Raw genomic sequence first — 25,647 nt, 5'->3', positions numbered from 1 at the left:
CTGAATTCCTGCCTCACTTTTGCAAAAGCTGCCCCCTTCCTGAGATCTTTGCTTGCTGCAGAGCTGGGCTATGTCTCTGCCCCAGGATCCATCTTACACACAGGAAAGTTCATGGGAAGAGGTCACTGCTGTTCTCCCTGCAGCTCCCAGACCCCTGGGTCTCTGTAGCTGGGAAAAAAAGGGAGGAACTAGGAGACAGGAAGGAGGGCAGACAGCCCTGGTGTCTTCAAATTACACAAAGTCCCTGGCAAAGATCCTGTTCCACACAGACACTCCTTTATTTTGAAGATGTGAAACAGAAACTGAATTCTTACTCTCATTTCCTCTAAAAAGCATGGCAGCTGCAAATGCTGCTGAGAGTCTGCGAGATGAAGCTTCTTGTTCTATCTGTCTGGATTATTTTACAGATCCGGTGATGACAGACTGTGGACACAACTTCTGCCGCTCCTGTATCACTCAGAGCTGGGAGGGGAGGGACACAGACTTCCCCTGTCCCCAGTGCAGGGAAACGTCTCAGCAGAGGAACCTCAGACCTAACAGGCAGCTGGCAAATATGACAGAAATGGTGAAAAAGCTCAGTCAGACTTCAGTGAGACCAAAAGAGGAGAATTTGTGTGAGGAACATGAAGAGAAACTGAAGCTGTTTTGTGAAGAGGATCAGAAAATGATCTGCCTGATTTGTAGAGAGTCCAGAGATCACAAATCTCACACCGTGATCCCAATAAAGGAGGCTGTGCAGGAATACAAGGTCTGTATCAGTATCTTTATTATCACAGTGTGTCCTGGGGTCACAGATCTCACACCATGAACTCTATAGAGGAAGCAGAGAGATGAAGGTGTGTGTATTTAATGATATTACTGAAAATGTACCTTTTCATTCCCATAAAACTAAACGGAGTTGAATTAGCAGCATTTTGAAGCATATGAGTAGTAAGATCAATCATCAAAACTTGAACCCTGGCTGCTGTCTATTCAGGCATCTTCCATATACATTCAGGGGTCAATATTCAGCCTGTGAGTTGTGGCTCCCCGAAGGAATACAGGTATTGCCAATACTCCATGCTGTACCCAAGAACCTAAACAGATGATAATAATAATGAATAATCTTATTGAATTACCCCCTCGTAATGCTGTTTCATCTTTCCATTTCACTATCTGTAAGAATGTGATATATAAAACAATTCACTCTGCTAATTTCTCCTATCAGTGCACCAAAATTCTCTTCCTAAATCAATCAAGTTTACAGCTGATTACCTAACTTTTACAAGTCTTCTAAAAACACATTTCTTCAGTTTGACCTTTCTGAATACAAAGAATTTTACCCACACCCTTTTCTTAATCTCGTTTCTCATCTAGTCCTGCCTAATTATTCTCTCACTTATCCAGCCTTAATTATTTCTTTACCCTTGAGATAGTCTAAATCCCTGGTTAGGACACCTTGTTCATGGTTCAGTTTACCTGGTTAGATATGGGGTACTGGAACTGAATATCACTGGTACCCACATATCTCTCAGTTCCACCCTGACTGCCCCTGAATCACCCCTCCCTCCACTGTCTGGACAGAACTTTTGCCAATATTCAGTGGCACTGTTGGGTTAAGTGCTGTTTAATATTGGCTCATGGGCAGTTCAGCACGATTTAACCAGGCAGGAGCCTATCCTGGTTATATCACTTTGAATATTGACCCATCAGAATTCTGTTATTTCAAAGAAACGATCTAAATTGGAAGGGACATCTCACATTTACAGTCAAGTCTGAAATTGTGGTTATAAAAATAATCAGTGATGTTTAATGTTCACAGGAAAAACTTAAAATGCACCTGAAGCCTCTGAGAAAGAATCTGGAAGATCTTCTGAAGTTTACATCTACTGAAGAGAAGAAAGCTGAAGAGCTGAAGGTGGGTGTCTGTGTCTCCTTCTGAGCCAGTTTCTGTAGGGTTTTTGTTCCTTTCACTACTTCAATCCCATAAATCACCTGAATAAGAGAATAAGACTTCAGTCTGCTTCGTTACTTATAGTATGGAAACTATTGGTTCCTTATTGGCTGAGAACAGGCAGATTCTGAATCCGTATGTGGAACAAAGGAAAATTGTGACATTGTATTTCTTGCAGAGAGGTAGTGTGATGTGGGTTGCAAAATGGGAAAGGAGAACTGGGCTCAGGCTTGAGGCAGTCCAGCAGTGTTTGTCTCCACCACCCTCTTTGTGAAAAAGTACTTCTTAACGTTACTCCTAAGTCAACTTTCTTGTAACCTCAATTCATGTCGTCTAGGTCTACCACTTCTCCGTCTCTGGAAAAGATTTGTTTGCATATTAATACCTGTCAATTATTTAAATGTCTATATAATATCTCCTCTATCTCTCCTTTCCTCTAAGGTAAACTTATTCTGTTCATCAGAACTAGAGTACATGAACTGAGGTTACAGGATGTTCGACTTAGGAGTAACATCAGGAAGTACTTTTTCACAGTGAGGGTGGCGGAGACAGGAAAAAATAGTAATAAACAAACTAAAAAGAGGTGAGTTAGGGTCTCAACGATATCAGATCAATTATACCAACTGAAAATGTAAATAGTCTTTCAACACTGAGTCATAATGAAGTATTTTTCACAGTCTGTTTCAAGACACTTCCCTGATGGAGTCTATTAAAACACTGGCCACTCTCGGAAGTTCGTTTGATGCATCTGCACCGCTAAGATAAGTGTTGACACACAGACACACATGATATAGATAAAAATTCCCTTTTTAGTATATGGCAAGTATTCTGAGGCTTATTACTTCCTTTTAATCTTGGAGTTATTACATTTTGAGAGGGTATAATTGATTGGAGACAAAAATGGTGACCAGAATTCAAACATTTCAATGAGTGGGGGCAGCTGAGACCTGTCAGCTATTCTCTGGAAAAACATTCAGATCTCCGTGAAGGCAGGAAAAGCAGGAAAATGCCTGTTAGTAATTTACCAGCTGAGATAGCAGAGAAGAAATAAGTTAGGACAAGAAGGAATTATATAGACAATACTGAGGATCTTAATTCCTGAACAATTTAATCATCTCACCATTTGAGACTAGAATTAAAAAAAAAAATAGTGAGACTGAAGAGAGAGATTAAAAAGGTTGAGTAATAACTTGAAAATATTAAGAATCATTTATTCAGTGGGAAAGTTAGGGAATATTATATTTTTAAATAAAAGGAGTTAGAATACAGATTATTGAAGAAAAAGATGCACAATAGAACATATAAATAATGGAAAGATGGGATTCTTGTATTTGTTATAGATAGGCTAGTAGGGGGGGGAATAACAGAAGACGACCCTTTCATACTTACCTGAGGAGGAGGAGGAGGGGTATCTTTCAATACTGGTCCATGCAAGAAGGATTTTCCTGGAAGACACTGAAAGATAAAAGAGATAAATGATTGAGAAAAATACACAGACACTAGAATGTGCACATAAAGAAAAATTGACTTAATTGAGAAACACCCTGTTGGTGGAAGAAAATATAAAAGAAAAGAAAAAAACTTGTAAAGTATCTTGTTTATACCAGACTGATTTCAAAACAATTTAAATGAAAGTTCAAGCAAAGAATACTGAAAAACTAAGGGTGATATGATACAGACGTTCAAATATTTGAATGGTATAAATCCGCAAATGAACCTTTTCCGGAGATGGGAAGGCGGTAGAACTAGAGGGCATGAAATGAGATTGAAGGGGGGCAGACTCAAGAAAAATGACAGGAAGTATTTTTTCACGGAGAGAGTGGTGGATACTTGGAATGCCCTCCCGCAGGAGGTGGTGGAGATGAAAATGGTAACGGAATTCAAACGTGTGGGATAAACATAAAGGAATCCTGTTCAGAAGGAAGGGATCCTCAGGAGCTTAGCCGAGATTGCGTGGCAGAGCCGGTGGTGGGAGGTGGGGCTGGTGGTTGGGAGGCAGGGGTAGTGCTGGGTAGACTTCTACGGTCTATGCCCTGAAAATGACAGATACAAATCAAGGTAAGGTATACACAGAAAGTAGCACATATGAGTTTATCTTGTTGGGCAGACTGGATGGACCGTGCAGGTCTTTTTCTGCCATCATCTATATAAATCGGGAGATGGCCAGCGATCTCACAAAAGCGGTATTTTGACACCATCGCTGCTATCCCGTCGCAGAGCCGGCGAAAAGTCCAGGGGGCGTGTTGGTGGTGTAGCAAAGGCGGGACATGGGCGGGCATGGGCGTGGCTATCAGATGGCCGGCTTTAGCGTATAATGGAAAAAACAAAAGCGGCTTTAAAAAGCATTTCGCCAGTTTTACTTGGTCCTTTTATTTTCACGACCAAGCCTCAAAAAGGTGCCCCAACTGACCAGATGACCACCAGAGGGAATTGGGAATAACCTCCCCTTACTGCCCCAGTTGTCACCAACCCCCTCCCATCCAAAAATAAAAATAAAAAAAAAAACTTCTTTGCCAGCCTCTATGCCAACCTCAAATGTGATACCCAGCTCCCTGACAGCAGTATGCAAGTCCCTGAAGCAGTTTTTAATCGGTGCAGTGCACTTCAGGCAGGCAGACCCAGGTCCACCCCCCCCCCCCACCTGTCACACTTGTGGTGGTAAGTGTTGAGCCCTCCAAACCCCCCCAAAACCCACTTTACCCACATATAGGTACCCCCTTCACCCATAAGGGCTATGGTAATGGTATAGAGTTGTGGGGAGTGGGTTTTGGGGGGATTTGGGGGGCCCAGCACCTGGGAGCAATTTGGATATTTTTTAACAATTTGTAGAAGTGCCCCCTAGGTTGCCCGGTTGGTGTCCAGGCATGTCAGGGGGACCAGTGCACTACAAATGCTGGCTCCTCCCACGGCCAAATGCCATGGATTTAGCCGGGGTTGAGATGGCCACTTTTCTCTTCCATTATCACTGAAAAACAAAAGCGGCCATCTCAAACCCGGCTAAATCCAAGGCATTTGGCCTGTTCCAACCGTATTATCGAAACAAAAGATGGTCGGCCATCTTTTTCGATAATACGGTTCCTGCCAGCTGTTGCGGCACCGCCAAAATAGATTGCCGGCAATCTATTTCGCCGACGCCGTTCGATTATTCCCCTCAACGTTACTATGTAGTTGTGCAAACCTTTTAGCACAGCTAATGCTCGAGACACCCATAGGAATATAATAAAATTAGAGGGATTTGGCTGATAACATCTTTTAGTTTTCTGCTCTTACTCCATAAGGCTTAGGTTTGTTTTAAAATCATTAAATAAATGACATTAAGTGCACCCCATAGTGTTACAAGAAATGATTTATCTTGGGGGAAAGAGCTCTAGAGCACTCGCTACTGTTTATAATTTAAGAGCAGGCGCTGTATTTATAAGTTTTAGGATATTAATTTCTCCACCAATCACCAAAGGTGATAATTGCAATAAATTAAATAAATTAAGTATATATAAAAGATACCATATACTCAGAACACAAAGAGACCGTATTTTTAGCTTCAAAAAGGTTGATTTAATATACAATTGCACACGAGAGGTAGATTTTAAGAGATCTTTACAGATAATCTGTGCTTAAGTAAGGTAAAGTAGAGTAGCAGGTCTAGATCAAAAGTTATAACTTACAAAGCAGTCTGTTGCAAAGCATTTTGTGGTCCATTGAAGAGCCATGAGGCAGGTGGACTGCAGATCAGGAGCAAGGCATCTGGATTGGTGCTGAAGAGAGAATCTCCTGGAGGGAGAGTCTTGAAGAGAGAAGAGAGTCTGCTTCTTGGGGAAACAGCTTTTGCTTTTATATCTTGCAAGCTGCAGGAGGATATGATCACAGAGTCCCAGCACCTGCTTCCTGGTTTGCACTGGATAACTTGCAAGGCATTATGGTTATTGTAGTCTGTTCACATGATCTGCATTATAGGTCTCTCCTTTCTGCAGATGTCCTGGCGTCCATTTGTCTGATAGCTGATGGGAGGGGCAGGTATACCTTTGACAAGCAAATGTCTTGTTTATGGTTTCCCCTCTGAAGTCTTTGTTATCAATAGCTGGAGTTATGCCTTTTCCAGACTATCTGTCTGCTGGTGGAGACGTCTATGTGATTCTTCAAGTATCCACCTTAGTCATGCTTTTGTTCAGTCTTTTTAGGTGGGAGGGCAGAGAGAGTTTTATTTCTCGTTGAAGCACAGTACCCTTTTGTCTCTTAAATGTCTTTGTCCTACTTCCAGAAATTCCCAAGGAAAAGGGGAAAGAAGGTACATCTTTTAAAAGCTGCGTTTTTATATTGATAAAATAATTCTGACAATTGGCTTATACCATAACAATAGTTGTACCTCTCTCTTGGTACCAGTTCATAGAATTGCCCCAAAGTGCTTTCATCACATCATAGCTGAGGTAATCCGCTCGGTGAACTGTGACATTATAGTAAGGACTGATCTGGTGACACTCACTGACTGTTACATGTACATTTCTGCTCATTCAGGGATGGGTCTGTCCTGATGCCTTTTAACTGAGTTCCAGGATATAGATTTCAATCTTAAATAACTCCTTTGATGTGGAAGCTCATTTTCATCTAATATAATCATGTGTAACCTGCAACTTTTGATGGGATTTTGAGAGCTCCAGGATAGAGTTGCGGATTCTGGATCCTCTGGTGTCACAAAGCTTAGCGAAGGTGGCGGACCTCACATGTCACCTAGATAGGATTCTAGATAGTGCTGGGGAGGAGTCGGCTGTCTTGGTACATGTGAGTACCAATGACATAGGAAGATGTGGGAGAGAGGTTCTGGAAGCCAAATTTAGGCTCTTAGGTAGAAATTTCAAATCCAGATTTGTTAGGAACTGGGCAACATTCTGGGGAAGGGGGAAGCCTATTCCGAAAGGATGGGCTCCACTTTAACCAGGGTGGGACCAGGCTGCTGGCATTTAAAAAGGAGATAGAGCAGCTTTTAAACTAGAAATGGGGGGAAGGCCGACAGTTGCTCAAAAGCGCACGGTTCGGGATAAGGTATCTTTCAAAGATATCACCAAAACAGGGAAAATAGAGTATCCTGATAGTGAGGTTGCAAAAGAGACCGTAGTAGATCAGGTGTCCTTAAATAAAAATCAGACAAAAGATTGCAAATTAATATTGTCATGTACTGAGCATGATGTAAATAGGAACAACAAACATGCTTTGAAATGTCTATATGTGAATGCCAGAAGCCTAAGCAATAAGATGGGAGAGTTAGAACATATTGCACTAAATGAAAAATAAGATATAATAGGCATCATTGAGACCTGGTGGAAGGAGGATAACCATTGGGACACTGTCATACCGGGGTACAAATTATATCGTAGTGATAGGGTGGATCGAATTGGTGGAGGGGTAGCATTGTATATTAAGGAGATCCTTGAATCAAATAGAATGAAAATTCTGCAGGAAACAAAACACATGATAGAATCCCTATTATTGAAATTCTACGTGTAAAGGGGAAAAGGATAGTGATAGGAGTGTACTGCCGTCCGCCTGGCCAGGATGAACAGATGGAAGTACAAATGTTAAAGGAAATTAGGGACACTAACAAACTGGCAACACAATAACAATGGGTGATTTCAATTACCCCGATATTGACTGGGTAAATGTAACATCGGGACACGCTAGGGAGGTAAAATTCCTTGATGAAATCAAGGACAGCTTTATGGAGCAGCTCGTACAGGAGCCAACGAAAGAAGGAAAAATTCTAGACCTAGTCCTTAGTAGAGTGCATGATCTGGTGCGGGAGGTAATGGTGCTGGGGCCGCTTGATAACAGTGATCATAATATGATCGGATTTGATATTAGCCTTGAAGTAAGTATACATAGGAAATCAAATACGTTAGTGTTTAACTTTAAAAAAGGAGACTATGATAAAATGAGAAGAAAGGTGAAAAAAAAAACTTAGAGGAGCGACTGCGAGGGTCAAAAATTTACATCAGGTGTGGATAATGTTCAAAAACACCACCCTGAAAGCCCAGGCCAAATATATTCCGCGTATTAAAAAAGGAGGACAAGGGTGAGCCGGTTGATATTGTGTATCTAGATTTTCAGAAGGCATTTGATAAAGTCCCTCTTGAACGACTGCAGAGGAAATTAGAGGGACATGGGATCGGAGGTAATGTCCTACTGTGGATTGCAAAATGGTTGAAAGATAGGAAACAGAGTATTTATTTATTTATTTATTTGTGGCATTTATACCCCGCTCTTTCCCGCTCGATAGAGATAATACAAAGTATCAAAGAGATAACACAGTTATATAGAGTGGGACAAAATTATGAGATGTGGGGAAAGGATTGGAGTGTGGGTATTGTTTGTGGTGTGGGTTAGGTTCGAGACTTTGTAGGGTCATTTGGGTAGGCTTGTTTGAAGAGGTAAGTCATCAGTAGCTCTCGGAAGGGTAGGTGTTCGCTGGTATTTTGGATATGTCGAGGTATGGTGTTTCAGAGTTGGCTGCCTATAACAGAGAAATAGGATGCGTAGTAGGTTTTGTATTTGAGGCCTTTACAGTTGGGGAGATGAAGATTATATAAGTACATAAGTAGTGCCATACTGGGAAAGACCAAAGGTCCATCTAGCCCAGCATCCTGTCACCGACAGTGGCCAATCCAGGTCAAGGGCACCTGGCACGCTCCCTAAACGTAAAAACATTCCAGACAAGTTATACCTAAAAATGCGGAATTTTTCCAAGTCCATTTAATAGCGGTCTATGGACTTGTCCTTTAGGAATCTATCTAACCCCTTTTTAAACTCCATCAAGCTAACCGCCCGTACCACGTTCTCCGGCAACGAATTCCAGAGTCTAATTACACGTTGGGTGAAGAAATATTTTCTCCGATTCGTTTTAAATTTACCACACTGTAGCTTCAACTCATGCCCTCTAGTCCTAGTATTTTTGGATAGCGTGAACAGTCGCTTCACATCCACCCGATCCATTCCACTCATTATTTTATACACTTCTATCATATCTCCCCTCAGCCGTCTCTTCTCCAAGCTGAAAAGCCCTAGCCTTCTCAGCCTCTCTTCATAGGAAAGTCGTCCCATCCCCACTATCATTTTCGTCGCCCTTCGCTGTACCTTTTCCAATTCTACTATACAGTATCTTTTTTGAGATACGGAGACCAGTACTGAACACAATACTCCAGGTGCGGTCGCACCATGGAGCGATACAACGGCATTATAACATCCGCACACCTGGACTCCATACCCTTCCTAATAACACCCAACATTCTATTTGCTTTCCTAGCCGCAGCAGCACACTGAGCAGAAGGTTTCAGCGTATCATCGACGACGACACCCAGATCCCTTTCTTGATCCGTAACTCCTAACGTGGAACCTTGCAAGACGTAGCTATAATTCGGGTTCCTCTTACCCACATGCATCACTTTGCACTTGTCAACATTGAACTTCATCTGCCACTTGCACGCCCATTCTCCCAGTCTCGCAAGGTCCTCCTGTAATCGTTCACATTCCTCCTGCGACTTGACGACCCTGAATAATTTTGTGTCATCGGCGAATTTAATTACCTCACTAGTTATTCCCATCTCTAGGTCATTTATAAATACATTAAAAAGCAACGGACCCAGCACAGACCCCTGCGGGACCCCACTAACTACCCTCCTCCACTGAGAATACTGGCCACGCAATCCTACTCTCTGCTTCCTATCTTTCAACCAGTTCTTAATCCATAATAGTACCCTACCTCCGATTCCATGACTCTGCAATTTCTTCAGGAGTCTTTCGTGCGGCACTTTGTCAAACGCCTTCTGAAAATCCAGATATACAATATCAACTGGCTCCCCATTGTCCACATGTTTGCTTACCCCCTCAAAAAAAAATGCATTAGATTGGTGAGGCAAGACTTCCCTTCACTAAATCCGTGCTGACTTTGTCTCATCAGTCCATTTATTCTTAATAATAGCCTCCACCATCTTGCCCGGCACCGACGTCAGACTCACCGGTCTATAATTTCCCGGATCTCCTCTGGAACCCTTCTTAAAAATCGGAGTAACATTGGCTACCCTCCAGTCTTCCGGTATTACACTCGATTTTAGGGACAGATTGCATATTTCTAACAGTAGCTCCGCAAGTTCATTTTTTAGTTCTACTACTACTACTACTTAACATTTCTAGAGCGCTACTAGGGTTACGCAGCGCTGTACAATTTAACAAAGAGAGACAGTCCCTGCTCAAAGAGCTTACAATCTAATAGACAAGTGAACGGTCGGTCCGATAGGGGCAGTCAAATTGGGGCAGTCTGGATTCACTGAACGGTAAGGGTTAGGTGCCGAACGCAGCATTGAAGAGGTGGGCTTTAAGCAAAGACTTGAAGATGGGCAGGGAGGGGGCTTGGCGTAAGGGTTCAGGAAGGTTGTTCCAAGCATAGGGTGAGGCGAGGCAGAATGAGCGGAGCCTGGAGTTGGCGGTGGTGGAGAAGGGTACTGAGAGGAGGGATTTATCCTGTGAACGGAGGTTACGGGCGGGAACGTAAGGGGAGATGAGGGTAGAGAGGTAGTGAGGGGCAGCAGACTGAGTGCATTTGTAGGTAAGAAGGAGAAGCTTGAATTGAATGCGGTATCTGATCGGAAGCCAGTGAAGTGACCTGAGGAGAGGGGTGATATGAGTATATCGGTTCTGGCGGAATATGAGACGTGCAGCAGAGTTCTGAACAGACTGAAGGGGGGATAGATGGCTAAGTGGGAGGCCGGTGAGGAGTAAGTTGCAGTAGTCCAGGCGAGAGGTAATGAGAGCGTGGACGAGAGTTCGGGTGGTGTGTTCAGAGAGGAAAGGGCGAATTTTGCTGATGTTAAAGAGGAAGAAGCGACAGGTCTTGGCTATCTGCTGGATATGCGCAGAGAAGGAAAGAGAGGAGTCAAAGATGACTCCGAGGTTGCGGGCAGATGAGACGGGGAGGATGAGGGTGTTATCAACTGAGATAGAAAGTGGAGGAAGAGGAGAAGTGGGTTTTGGTGGAAAGACGATAAGCTCAGTCTTGGACATGTTCAGTTTCAGGTGGCGGTTGGACATCCAGGCAGCAATGTCGGATAAGCAGGCCGATACCTTTGCCTGGGTCTCCGCGGTGATGTCTGGTGTGGAGAGATACAGTTGGGTGTCATCAGCATAGAGATGATACTGGAAACCATGAGATGAGATCAGGGAGCCCAGGGAAGAGGTGTAGATTGAGAAGAGAAGGGGTCCAAGGACCGATCCCTGGGGAACACCAACAGATAAGGGGATGGGGGTGGAGGAAGATCCATGAGAGTGAACTTTGAAGGTGCGGTGGGAGAGATAGGAGGAGAACCAGGAGAGGACAGAGCCCTGGAACCCAAATGAGGACAGTGTGGCAAGAAGTAAGTCATGATTGACAGTGTCAAAAGCGGCGGATAGATCCAGGAGGATGAGGATGGAGTAGTGGCCTCTGGATTTGGCAAGGAACAGGTCATTACAGACTTTAGAAAGTGCTGTTTCTGTCGAGTGAAGAGGGCGAAAACCGGATTGAAGCGGATCAAGGATGGCATGAGAGGAGAGAAAATCAAGGCAGCGGCTGTGGACTGCGCGCTCAAGTGTCTTGGAGAGGAAGGGTAGGAGGGAGATGGGGCGGTAGTTGGAGGGACAGGTAGGGTCTAGTGATGGTTTTTTGAGGAGTGGCGTGACTACAGCATGCTTGAAGGTGTCGGGGACAGTTGCAGTGGAGAGAGAGAGGTTGAGGATATGACAGATGGAGGGGGTGATAGTAGGAGAGATGGTGTTAAGTAAGTTGGTGGGGATGGGATCAGAGGAACAAGTGGTGCATTTTGAGGAGGAAAGAAGGCGGGCGGTTTCCTCCTCGGAGATATCAGGAAAGGAGGAGAAGGAGGTCTGGGTTGGTTGGTTGAGGGAGAGGGTTGAAGGGTGAAGAGGAGGAGGTGGCTTGGTAGTGAACTCAAGGTTGATCTTTTGCACCTTGTCGCGGAAGTAGTCAGCCAGTGATTGAGGAGAGAGTGACGGGGGGGTGGGAGCGGAGGGCACTTTGAGGAGGGAGTTAAGGGTGGCGAAGAGACGACGAGGGTTAGAGCTGAGAGAATTAGTCAATTGGGTGTAATAGTCCTGTTTGGCAAGGAATAGTGAGGACTGGAAGGAGGATAGCATGAATTTGTAGTGAAGGAAATCTGAATGGGTGCGAGATTTCCTCCAGAGGCGTTCAGCAGATCGGGCGCAGGAGCGAAGGTAACGGATGCAAGGGGTCAGCCAGGGCTGGGGTTTAGTACGCCTTGTGGGACGGGAGGTGGATGGTGCAAGGGTGTCCAGAGCAGAGGAGAGAGTGGCATTGTAAGCGGAGACAGCCTCGTCAACAGACTCGGAGGACATGATGGAGGGGAGGAGATTAGAAATACTAGATGATAAGGTGGGAGGGTCAATAATCTGGAGATTCCTGGAAGTAGTGGTTAATGTTGGGCGGGGCTGAGGGGGAGGGTGAAGAAGTGTGAAGGTGATCAGGTGATGATCAGAGACAGGAAGAGCTGAGGTGTGGAAATTGGAGGGTGAGCCGGAAGAGGAGAGGACGAGGTCAAGGCAATGGCCATCACGGTGAGTAGGGGTGGTGGAACAAAGCTGGAGGTTGAAGGAGGATGTTAGAGTGAGGAACTGAGAAGCGTGAGAGTTGGACAGGTCATCAACGTGTATGTTGAAGTCTCCGAGAATGAGGGATGGAGATGAGGGTTCAAGAAAAACAGAAAGCCAGGCATCGAAGTCGGTGAGGAAGGAAGGGAGGGATTTATCAGGGGGGCGGTAAATGACTGCCACTCTGAGTGGCAACGGGTAGAATAGACGGATGGAGTGGACTTCAAAGGATGAGAAGCAGTGAGACTGTGGTAGGAGGAGGGGTTGGAAGCTACAGGAGGGCGAGAGTAGTAACCTGACGCCTCCTCCACGGCCAACTAGGCGGGGAGTATGGGAGAAGAGATAGCCTCCATGGCATAGAGCCGCAACTGAGGCAGAGTCGTCAGGGGAGAGCCAGGTTTCAGTTAGGGCAAGCAGGTGAAGGGAATGAGAGATGAAGAGATCGTGGGTGAAGGGAAGTTTGTTGCAGACCGAGTGGGCATTCCACAGTGCACATGAGAAGGGGAGGGAAGAGGGGGGGAGGAGGGGAATAGATATGAGATTGGAGACATCCCGGAAACGTTTGCATGGATAGGACGAAGACAGGTGTGGGGGACCTGGATTGGGATTGATGTCTCCTGCGGATAGCAGGAGGAGGAGCAAGAGAGTGCGGAGGAGGGTGGGGGAGGTAGGGCGACGAAGGCGACGAAGACGGGATGCGCTTAGGAGGAATGGGGATGGGTTAATGGCAGGAAGGAAGTGTTGAAGGTTGAGAGCTAGGAAGGAGGAGGGGGACAGGAGAGATGGTGAGGTGGTGAGGGACGGGGGTGAGTAGGGTATTGCAGTAGTGAGCAAGATGGGGGAGGACATGGGTGGGCAGTGAGTTCCAGTGGTAGACAGCGGTAGGGGGAGGGGAAAAAGATTAGGAAGGGACAGGGCAAGGAAGAGAATGTGTAAAGGGGCCATAAGTAGTAACTGAGGTGTTATGGGTATATATGTAGTGACTGAGGTGTTAAGCGATAGATAGAACGGCAGAGCTGGATTAGAGGCTTAAAACTGGAATGGTAGGCAGCAGGCAGGTAGGCACTGCCCAGTAAGAACAAGTCACACCCACTATGTTTGAAAAATGTGGGAGGAAAGGAGGTGAAGAGCCTGAACACAGAGACAGAGCAGTTATCTGCAGGCAGATTAGGTTGCTTGGGAGGGTATATAAGAACTATCACCCTAGGGGTGGGTGGGTAGAGGGGTGGGTGGGAGGGATCTAAGTCTAAAATGTACAGACAGAGCTGCAGCACAGCCAGTTAATCTGTAAAAAAGATGGATTTCTCAAGAAAAACTGGTATAGAAGGCTGCCCCTCTAACAGAGAATCAGGTCACACCCACTAAGTTTGAATTTGTGGGGGAGATTCAGAGACAGAGCTGCTAAGTCTAAAATGTACAGACAGAGCTGCAGCACAGCCAGTTAATCTGTAAAAAAGATGGATTTCTCAAGAAAAACTGGTATAGAAGGCTGCCCCTCTAACAGAGAATCAGGTCACACCCACTAAGTTTGAATTTGTGGGGGAGATTCAGAGACAGAGCTGCTAAGTCTAAAATGTACAGACAGAGCTGCAGCACAGCCAGTTAATCTGTAAAAAAGATGGATTTCTCAAGAAAAACTGGTATAGAAGGCTGCCCCTCTAACAGAGAATCAGGTCACACCCACTAAGTTTGAATTTGTGGGGGAGATTCAGAGACAGAGCTGCTAAGTCTAAAATGTACAGACAGAGCTGCAGCACAGCCAGTTAATCTGTAAAAAAGATGGATTTCTATTAATACTCTGGGATGAATACCATCAGGTCCCGGTGATTTACTACTCTTCAGCTTGCTGAACTGACCCATTACATCCTCCAAGGTTACAGAGAATTTGTTTAGTTTCTCCGACTCCCCCGCTTCAAATATTCTTTCCGGCACCGGTGTTCCCCCCAAATCCTCCTCGGTGAAGACCGAAGCAAAGAATTCATTTAATTTCTCCGCTACGGCTTTGTCCTCCTTGATCGCCCCTTTAACACCATTTTCGTCCAGCGGCCCAACCGACTCTTTGGCCGGTTTCCTGCTTTTAATGTATCTAAAAAAATTTTTACTATGTATTTTTGCTTCCAACGCTAATTTCTTCTCAAAGTCCTTTTTTGCCCTCCTTATCTCCGCTTTGCATTTGGCTTGGCATTCCTTATGATCTATCCTGTTACTTTCAGTTGGTTCTCTTCTCCACTTTCTGAAGGATTGTTTTTGGCTCTAATGATTTCCTTTATCTTACTGTTTAGCCACGCCGGCTGACGTTTAGTCTTTTTTCCCTTTTTTCTAATACGTGGAATATATTTGTCCTGAACCTCCAGGATGGTGTTTTTAAACAGCATCCACGCCTGATGCAAGTTTTTTACTCTGCGAGCTGCTCCTTTCAGTCTTTTTTTCACCATTTTTCTCATTTTGTCGTAATCACCTTTTCTATAGTTAAACGCTAGCATACTTGATTTCCTAGTTTCACTTCCTTCAATGCCAATATCAAAACCGATCATATTATGATCACTGTTATCAAGCGGCCCTCGTATCGTTACCCCCTGCACTAGATCATGAGCACCACTAAGGACTAAGTCTAGTATTTTTCCTTCTCTTGTCGGCTCCTGAACTAGCTGTTCCATGAAGCTGTCCTTGATTTCATCAAGAAATCTTATGTCCCTTGCGTGTACAGATGTTACATTAACCCAGTCTATATGCGGGTAATTGAAATCCCCCATTATTATTGTGTTGCCCAGTTTGTTTGCGTCCCTGATTTCCTTTAACATTTCCGCATCCGTCTGTTCGTCCTGGCCATTGAGATATGTTCGAGAAGATTTGGACCGATTCCTGGTTGGAAGATCGATCAAGTTGGACATGTAGCTTGGAGATTCGCCATTGAGAATCTTGTGGATCATAGTGTGGGCTTTGAAGTATATTCGTTCCTTGATAGGGAGCCAATGTAGCTTTTCTCGAAGTGGTGTTGCGCTTTCGAATCGTGATTTGCCAAAAATGAGTCTTGCTGCTGTGTTTTGGGCGGTTTGGAGTTTTTTCATGATTTGGGCTTTGCAACCGATGAAGAGTAGGATTGAAAGGTCAATATTCACAATGGAGAAGGGTAGTTAGTGGGGTCTCTTAGGGATCTGTGCTGGGACCTCTGCTTTTTAACATATTCATAAATGACCTAGAGATGGGGGTAACTAGTGAGGTAATCAAATTTGCCGATGACACAAAGTTATTCAAAGTCGTCAAATCACGGGAAGATTGTGAAAAACTACAAGAGGACCTTACGAGACTGGGAGACTGGGCGTCTAAATTGCAGATGACGTTTAATGTGAACAAGTGCAAAGTGATGCATGTGGGAAAGAGGAACCCAAACTATAACTACATCATGCAAGGTTTATTTATTTATTTATTGCACTTGTATCCCACATTTTCCCACCAGGCTCAATGTGGCTTACAAAGATCTGTTATGGTTCAGCGTTGGGAGTCACGGACCAAGAAAGGGATCTAGGTGTCATCATTGATGATACGTTGAAACCTTTTGCTCAATGTACTGCTGCGGCTAGAAAAGCAAATAGAATGTTGGGTATCATTAGAAAAGGGATTGAAAACAAAAATAAGGATATTATTCTGCCACTGCATCGCTCCATGGTGCAACCACACCTTGAGTATTATGTTCAATTCTGGTTGCCGCACCTTAAAAAAGATATAGTGGAATTGGAAAAGGTGCAGAGAAGGGCGACAAAGATGATACAGGGGATGGGATGACTTCCCTATGAGGAAAGGCTGAAGAGGCTGGGGCTCTTCAGCTTGGAGAAAAGGTGGCTGAGGGGAGATATGATAGAGGTCTATAAGATAATGAGTGGAATGGAACGGGTTGATGTGGAGCGTCTGTTTACGCTTTCCAAAAATACTAGGACAAGGGGGCATGCGATGTAGCTGCAGTGTGGTAAATTTAAAACGAATCGGAGGAAAGTTTTCTTCACTCAACGCGTAGTTAAACTCTGGAATTCGCTGCCGGAGAAAGTGGTTAAGGCGGTTAACTTAGCGGACTTCAAAAAAAGGTTAGAAGGCTTCCTGGAGGAAAAGGCCATAGAATGTTATTGAATGGACGAGGAAATAATACACTATTTCTAGGATGGGCAGGACAAATTGCTTGTTCTTTTGGCCCCTGTCAGTGATAGGGTGCTGGGCTCGATGGACCCTTGGTCTGTCCCAGCATGGCGATGCTTATGTACTTATGTACTTAAGACCAAACGACAGCCGGCATGGTAAAAGTGAGGTGAAGGAAGCTATTAGCGCTAAAAGAAAATCCTTCAGAAAATGGAAGAAGGAACCGAATGAAAATAATAAGAAACAGCATAAGGAATGTCAAGTCAAATGCAAAGCGCTGATAAGGAAGGCTAAGAGGGACTTTGATAGCGTTGGAGGCAAAAACAGATAGTAAATAATTTTTTAGGTATATTAAAAGCAGGAAGCCTGCAAAAGAATCTGTCGGACCGCTAGATGACCGAGCAGTAAAAGGGGCGATCAGGGAAGACAAAGCCGTAGCGGAGAGATTAAATGGATTCTTTGCTTCGGTCTTCACTGAGGAAGATTTGGGTGGGATACCGGTGCCGGAAATGGTATTCGAAGCTGACGAGTCGGAGAAACTTAATGAATTCTCTGTAAACCTGGAGGATGTAATGGGGAGTTTTACAAATTGCAGAGTAGCAAATCTCTTGGTCAGGATGGTATTCCTCTCAGAGTACTGATAGAACTGAAAAATGAGCTTGCAGAGCTATTGTTAGTAATATATAATTTATCCTTAAAATCGAGCGTGGTACCGGAAGATTGGAGGGTGGCCAATGTAACGCCGAATTTTAAAAAAGGTTCCAGAGGAGATCAGGGAAATTATAAACCGGTGAGTCTGACGTCGGTGTCGGGCAAAATGGTAGAGACTATTATTAAGAACAAAATTACAGAGCATATTCAAAAGCATGGATTAATGAGACAAAGTCAACATGGATTTAGTGAAGGAAAATCTTGCCTCACCAATCTACTACATTTCTTTGAAGTGGTGATCAAACATGTGGATAAAGGTGAGCCGGTTGATATTGTGTATCTGGATTTTCAGAAGGCGTTTGCAAAGTACCTCATGAAAGACTCCAGAGGAAATTGGAGAGTCATGGGATAGGAGGTAGTGTTCTATTGTGGCTTAAAAACTGGTTAAAAGAGAGAAAACAGAGAGTAGGGTTAAATGGTCAGTATTCTCAGTGGAGAAGGGTAGTTAGTGGGGGTTCCCCAGGAGTCTGTGCTGGGGCCGCTGCTTTTTAACATATTTATAAATGACCTAGAGATGGGAGTAGCTAGTGAGGTAATTAAATTTGCTGATGACACAAAGTTATTCAAAGTCGTTAAATCGCGGGAAGATTGTGAAAATTACAAGAGGACCTTACGAGATTGGGAGACTAGGCATCTAAATGGCAGATGACGTTTAATGTGAGCAAGTGCAAAGTGATGCATGTGGGAAAGAGGAACCTGAATTACAGCTATGTCATGCAAGGTTCCACGTTAGGAGTCACAGACCAAGAAAGGGATCTAGGTGTCGTCGTTGATGATACGTTGAAACCTTCTGCTCAGTGTTCTGCTGCGGCTAAGAAAGCAAATAGAATGTTAGCTATTATTAGGAAAGGAATGGAAAACAAAAATGAGGATGTTATAATGCCTTTGTATCGCTCCATGTTCGTTAACATTACTACTACTACTACTACTTAGCATTTCTATAGCGCTACAAGGCATACGCAGCGCTGCACAAACATAGAAGAAAGACAGTCCCTGCTCAAAGAGCTGACAATCTGGTCTGGTCTGTGACCACTTACTTTGTTGGGTTTTTTTTTAGTTTTTCAAAGCTTTATTGAAAATAGAGTCAAATTTAACAGTAGTAAGCAGAAAATGAAGAGACCCTTTTACTAAGCTGCATTGGTGGCCCGGGCGGTAATTTCATTTTTTGCGCGTGTCTGTTACAAACGCCAGAAAATAATTTAAAATTTTCCGGCGCACGGCGGAAACCAGGTGGTAATCGTCATTCTACATAATTTTTATTTTACCGCATGTCCATTTTCAGCCGTTTTTTACAGGCTTGCTGAAAAATGGATCTGCTCATGCCCAAAACACGAGCCTACACCAGTGCAGGCCATTTTTCGATGCGCCTTAGTAAAAGGGCCCCTAAGTCTTAAAGATTTAACAGCCCTTCATCCCCTCCCTCCCTCCCACCACCCCCTCCCCCCCAACTGTGACCTCTTGTTTCGAAAGTGCTCGCAGTGCTGTCGTTGAAGAACCACCACTCAACAAAATGTTCAAAAGGGCAGGGCAAGATTGTGGGGGAGGAACGAGAAGGAAGCTGGGGCTAGATACTAGAAGGAGAATGAGAAGAATGAGATGCTAATGAATACTGAGGAAGGGGGAGAATGGGGAGATGCAGGGAGTAGATGATGGGGAAGTGTGAAATGGAGGCTGCTTGTGGTAAGGGGTAAGAGCAGGAGAGGACGGAGACCCCTCTTCTGCTCACTTAGAAACAATATGGGGACAACAGTGGTACCGGGATGAGTACAGTTCACAGGAGGAGAGAGGCAGAGGGAGTTTGTGGGTAGGGGGTGGAGGAGATACGCTTTTGAGTATGGTGAGAGAGGAAGGCTGGGAAAAGAGTGGGTGGTGAGTGGAGGAAAGCTGTGCTGGAGTCACCACTGTTAAAGGAGGGAGTGCTGTACCAGAGCCACCACTAAGAGGAGGATAATGGAGTCACTGCAACAAAATCACTCTAGTGTTACTGAGAATTATCTCTCGTTTAATCCAGAGTGAGGCACAGATCAAACGACAGAAAGTGGAGTCTGAGTTTGAGGAGTTACAACAGTTTCTGATTAAGGAGAAGCAGATCCTTCTCTCGAGACTGGAGGAGGAAGAGAAGAAGATTCTTCAGAGAATCAGGGAACATGAGACCCAGCTAGAAGAACAAAGTTCCTCCTTCATGCAGCTGATCTCTGAGATAGAGGAGAAGATTCAGCAGCCGGCCACCGAGTTACTGAAGGTGAGATTAGCAAATATATTTCTAAGGAGGCTACAGTTCTTCCAGGAGGAATCAGGGAATTCAAGTAGCAGATCAAAATATCTTACATAAGGGCTGATTTTTCTGCCAGCAGCTGCACTTACCAAATCAGAGCTTTTAAAATAATTTCATGGGGCTTAAATGGCCAAATCCTCCTGCTCTGAAGAAGGTGTAAATTGTTGTATGTGTTCTACACAGGTACACACAAGTCATATGTTTTTAATGATCAATATTTGACTCACTGAGTGAAAAGATACCAAACGAGGGGTTACAAATAACAGAGATAAAGGCTATAAAACTTTGGAAGGGTAAATTGGGCACCTTTCATTTTTGAAAGTTTTGATTACTTTAGGGTCAGTAGAGAGGGACTATACAACTTTTTCACAACGTTGATGTTGTTCATGTTCTACAGCCTAAAAACTGTGGGTATGTGATTTCCGGGGTTAATCACTTAATTGATAAACATTTCTTATTTTTTAAAGATGTAGTTAGTCCATTCCTGAGGCTGAAATTTTCCAGGATTATACACTTGATATCCCTCTGGTAGAAATAAGTCACTTACCCCACTTTTGATACCTTTTCACCCAGATATCACAACTCCACCTCTGCCCAAACCAGGCTCTTGAGAATGTCTACATGGAGATCACAGATCAGAGCCACTAAGGAGGTTTCAGTACTGTGCCCCATCCAATTGATTGGCATAAAGGACCTGTGTTTTATCTAAATACTTGAAAAGCTGCCCAAGTATCAATCAGGGGCGTATCTGCGTGGGGCCACAGGGGCCTGGGCCCCCGCAGATTTTGCCCCGGACCCCCCTACCGCCGTTAACCCTCCCTCCCTCGCCTACCGCCGTCACCTACCCCGAGGTCCGCTTCCTCTGGCTTTTTAAAATATTGCTTCAGCTGGCGGGGGACCCCAACCCCCCGCCAGCCCAGCCGCTATCTTTAACTTTTTCATCCTCGTCGTGCAGCGCGCTGTGAAAGCTGCATGCATCTTTAGATCCAGTTGGATGGAGTCTGTCTGACGTCACAGCAGTTAAAGATCGCGGCTGGGCTGGCGGGGGGTTGGGGTCCCCCGCCAGCTGAAGCAATATTTTAAAAAGCCGGAGGAAGCGGACCTTGGGGTAGGTGACGGCGGTAGGCGGGGGAGGGAGGGAGTGTTAACGGCGGTAGGGAGGGAGTGTTAACGGCGGTATGGGGGGGGTTGACGGTGGTGGTGGGGGGCTATAATGTGCCCCCTCACTCTAGCCCCTGCCCCCCCTACCGCCGAACCTCAGATACGCCCCTGGTATCAATTACAACTTAAGAGATAAATGTTAGGTTTGAAACAGGCTGATACACTTGTTTCCATAATGAGTTTGGGTGTTTCTTATAGATTTTGGATGCTGATCATAGAAATGGCATCAAAATTTTGTAGCTGTTTTGTGATTGAGCAGAGCTGTGAGTAGAGTATCCTAATGTATAATGTGTTCGCATAAACTGTGAAATCTAACTAGAAATATTCTCCGTTTCATTTCCCTTTAGGATGTGAAGGATGCCCTGAGCAGGTACAAGTTAGTTTTCTGTCATTTTCTATGCGGCTGGATGGATTTTGAGTGAGAAAGATGGGAATTAATTGATTGGTGAAAGGGAGAGGAGTAGCCTAATGGTTAGTGTAGTGGGCTTTGATCCTGGCAACCTGGGTTCGAGTCCCACTGCAGCTCTTTGTGACCTTGGGCAAATCACTTAAACCTCCATTGCCCCAGTTACAAAAAACTCCGAATGTGAGCCTCCTAGGGACAGAGAAAGTACCTGTATATAATGTGTACAGTGCTGCGTACGTCTAGTAGTGCTATAGAAATGATTAGTAGTAGACGTTGAATTGAGAAAGTAGTTGGGATTAAGTGAGGAGAGGGCGAACTGAGAAATGGAGGGGAAGAGATGGAGGATGGGGAGGAGAATTACAGATCTACCTTCCCTTCCCTCTGATTCTCCTATTTCCTCTCCCACCAACCTCCCTGTCCTCACCCATTTGGCCCTCCGTGAATCCTCTGTTCATTCCCCACCAAACTTCACCCTGTGAATCTCCTTTCCACCTCTACTCTCCCAGTGGTGCTGCCCCTCAACCCTAGTGCAGAAGGAGTTGCTGGTGATGGTCTCTGCTCTGACACTGTCTATAACAAAGTAATTCTATCAAAATGTGTTTATATTTCTTTGAAGGATGAATAAACATGTGGCATAAACCTATTTTTAGACGTTTTTCTATGAAGTCCATCAGAAGTGCGTCCAAATCTCAAGTGGTGTGTGAGGGGCGTGTTCAGACGGGGACTTATGCGTTCTTAAGACTTAACGTTTTTCAGTCATAATGGAACAAAACAAAAAAATCCAGGTCCAAAACTTAGAAGTTTTGAGCTAGACCTGTTTTTATAACGAATAAGGCACAAAAAGGTGCCCTAAATACCCAGATGACCACTGGAGGGAATCAGAGATGTCCTCCCCTAATTCCCCCAGTGGTCACTAACCCCCTCCCACCCCCCAAAATGTGATGAAAAACATTACTTGCCAGTCTCTATGCCAGCCTCAGATGTTATACTCAGGTCCATTAGAACAGCATGCAGGTCCCTGGAATAGTCTAGTGGCTCAACCTCTGGGGACAGCTCGGTGGGGAATCTTTCTCCATCGGGCACAAGGGCTCACATCTCCACTTGACCTTCCTGACAGCATGCAGGTCCATGGAATAGTCTAGTGGCTCAACCTCTGGGAATGGAAGGAGACACAGGGGGAGCTCGGGGTTGGCCGACAGCTCGGTGGGGAATCTTTCTCCATCGGGCACAAGGGCTCACATCTCCCTTGACCTTCCTGACAGCATGCAGGTCCATGGAATAGTCTAGTGGCTCAACCTCTGGGGAATGGAAGGAGACACAGGGGGAGCTCGGGGTTGGCCGACAGCTCGGTGGGGAATCTTTCTCCATGGGGCACAAGGGCTCACATCTCCACTTGACCTTCCTGACAGCATGCAGGTCCCTGGAGTAGTCTAGTGGTGGGTGCAGTGCACTGCCGACAGGTGGACCCAGGCTCCTACCTCCCCCTACCTGTTACACTTCTGGACGAAACTGTAAGCCCTCCAAATCTCACCAGAAACCCACATATAGGTGCCCCCTTCACCCGTAAAAGCTGTGGTAGTGGTGTACAGTTGGGGGTGGTGGGTTTTGGGGGGGCTCAGCAGACAAGGTAAGGGACCAATGGTGAGATGTGTACCTGAGAGCCAGTGGCGTACCGAGGGCAGGGCGGTGGGGGCGGTCTGCCCCAGGTGCACGCTGCTGGAGGGGTGCAGAGAGCAGCCACACGCCTGTCGTCTCCGCTGGTTCCCTGCTTCTTCTACCCAAGAACAGGTTACTTATCTACAATGACACCCAGATCTTTTTCTTGAACGCTGACCCCCAAGATGGACCCTAGCATCAAGTAACTATGATTCGGATTATTCTTTCCAATGTGCATCACTTAGCATTCGTCCACATTAGATTTCATCTGCCATTTGGACGCCCAGTCTTCCAATTTCCTGAGATCTTCCTAAAGTATTTCACAGTCCACACGTGTTTTAACAACCTTGAATAGTTTTGTATCATTTGCTAATTTGATCACCTGACTTGTCATTCCGATTTCCATATATGTTAAATAGTACCGGTCACTGTTCACCCTCCTCCGTTGAGAGAAATGACCATTCATCCCTACCCTCTGTTTTCTGTCCAATAACCAATTCCTAATCTACACTGGTTAAAAGATAGAAAACACCCAGCTAATAAAGTCCACCTTCTACATTATCCTGCCTAACACCTCTCTTCTCTCTTCCTTTACCCAATCTTTGTATACTACTAATTTCATCTGATATCCTGGTATGACCATGTCATAACAAAACTCTGTAAGCCACATTGAGCCTGGGAAAGAAAGCCAGCAGATCAATATCACAACAAAATGATTTTATTGAAGATACCGTGTATGAACAAATCGCTCGACACAGGCCGTGTTTCGCCCACCTAGGGCTGCGTCAGGGGCTACAATGAACAAATATATAATAATTATCATAGATCATAATAAAATATAACACACATACAAGCATAATATATCAAATATATAAATTGACAAAAAACAAATAATAAAATATGGAATATTACTAAGTATACATAGAGAGTATACTAGAATAAGCATATCGCTACGCACTGTCCAATATAAATTATATATATATATACATGTACATAAAAGAGCATATATATGAAAATATATTTATAAAAGAAGTGTATGTAATGCAACAATTGTATGACAGTGCATATAAACATATATATAAAAGCATAATAAAATCTGACATCACATAACAGCAAAGCAAGGGCACTGGTATAGGTTACGAACTTCAATACAAATATGTATAAAAAATGTATAAATGAGATAATAAAAGGGCACAAACCTAATTTGAAACCTCTATGTGAAAAACACAAAAAATCAAGCCTTAGGATGGATGTTCCCCAGTAGTCTTAGTAGACTGGCCACACAGACATCCCAGCAGAGCAGTGGGGCACCCTAGGAGGTCCCAGTTAGACATCTTACCACTGCCCCATTATCTTGTAGGGTGAGCCTTCCAAAATCCGTAGAAAAACTACTGTACACATCTACAATAGCCCTTATGGCTGCAGGTGTCACCTATATGTAGGTACAGTAGGCTTTTGGTAAGTTTTGGAGGGCTGACACTTTCCACCACAAGTGTAACAGATAGAGGGAGATATGGGCCTGGTCCATATCTCTGACCACTAGGCTACTCCAGGGACCTGATTGCTGCTCTAAGAGGACTGACTATCTGAGGCTTTTCATAGAGGCTGTTATATACTGTTTCTTTCACATCTTTGGGGGTGGGGGGTGGGAGGGGGTCAGTGACCACTAGGGGAGTAAGGGGGGGGGGGGGGGGGGCATGCCTTAATCCCTTCAGTAGTCAATTGGTCATTTAAGGCACCTTGTTGTGACTTAGTTGTGATAAAAACAAAACATATAAATTGTAGCCCTGGATATTTTTGTTTTGTTCCATTGTGGCAGAAAAACATCCGAGTATTAGGAATGCCTAAATCCCACCCCTAACACACTCCCTTGCATAGCAAAATGTTTAAAAAATGGGTTTCAAAAATAGCGATTTCCAAATGCCATTTTGTGCCACTCTCGGGGGGTTCAGCTGGGAGGCCCTCTGGGGATGTAAGTCATTTACAACTCACTTTGTTTAGAATACTATTTTTGTTACCGGATGGCTAAGTTGAAAATTGTAACATTGAATGTGGACGGAGTTCATTCTCCAGTCAAAAGGTTCAAGATACTGCAGACGCTTAGGAAACAAAATACTGACATTGCACTAATTCAGGAAACACACTTGGGGGATGCGGAACATGCTAAATTAAAACGAGATTGGGTAGGTGAGGTGTACTCTGCCTCTTACAATAACAGACAGAGGGGAGTGGCTATACTAATCCGGAAAAATCTGGTTTTTGGCCTGCACAGGTTGTATCGTGATCCAGAGGGCCGCTTTGTGATCATAGCGGGAGTATTACAAGGGACAAAAGTGGCCTTATGCAGTCTGTATGCGCCCAATATATACTCGCAAAAATTTTTTACCCTCTTAGCTGCAAAGCTAGTTACATTTAATGAATACCCGCTTATAATGGGTGGCGATTTCAATATCACTAGTGACCCCCTGATAGATTGCAAACCCCCCAGGAAGGCCAGCAAAGATCACGAAGGGAAAGGAGTGAATTGTATATTAAGGGAGCTTGGGGTTCTTGACATTTGGAGACTCTATCACCTAGAAGAAAAAGACTATACATTTTATTCTCATCCTCATAGAGTCCATGCGCGCCTTGACTATTTACTAGTAGCCCAATCCTTACTGAAAGGGGTCGAGCGAACGGAAATAGGGGATTCTCTGGTATCAGATCATGCATTAGTGTGGGTGCAGATGCGGTGGG

At 44.6% G+C, this 25,647-nt stretch overlaps 1 protein-coding gene across 1 annotated transcript in view; it reads left to right on the top strand.

The window, feature by feature from the left end:
• Positions 1–329: 329 nt before the first annotated feature.
• The window catches only part of LOC115468304 (E3 ubiquitin-protein ligase TRIM39-like), a 51,597-nt gene continuing 26,279 nt past the window's right edge, over positions 330–25,647 (top strand). The window contains exons 1-4 of the mRNA XM_030199942.1: positions 330–748; positions 1,802–1,897; positions 19,425–19,655; positions 21,197–21,219. Of these exons, the coding sequence (XP_030055802.1) occupies positions 335–748; positions 1,802–1,897; positions 19,425–19,655; positions 21,197–21,219 (764 nt within the window). The 5' untranslated portion in view covers positions 330–334. The remainder of the gene's footprint in view (positions 749–1,801; positions 1,898–19,424; positions 19,656–21,196; positions 21,220–25,647) is intronic.

The sequence above is a fragment of the Microcaecilia unicolor genome, chromosome 4, assembly GCF_901765095.1.
Source record: "Microcaecilia unicolor chromosome 4, aMicUni1.1, whole genome shotgun sequence".
NCBI lineage: Eukaryota > Metazoa > Chordata > Amphibia > Gymnophiona > Siphonopidae > Microcaecilia > Microcaecilia unicolor.
The sequence above is the reverse complement of the archived record's forward strand: the minus strand, read 5'-3'. Positions and strand labels throughout refer to the sequence as shown.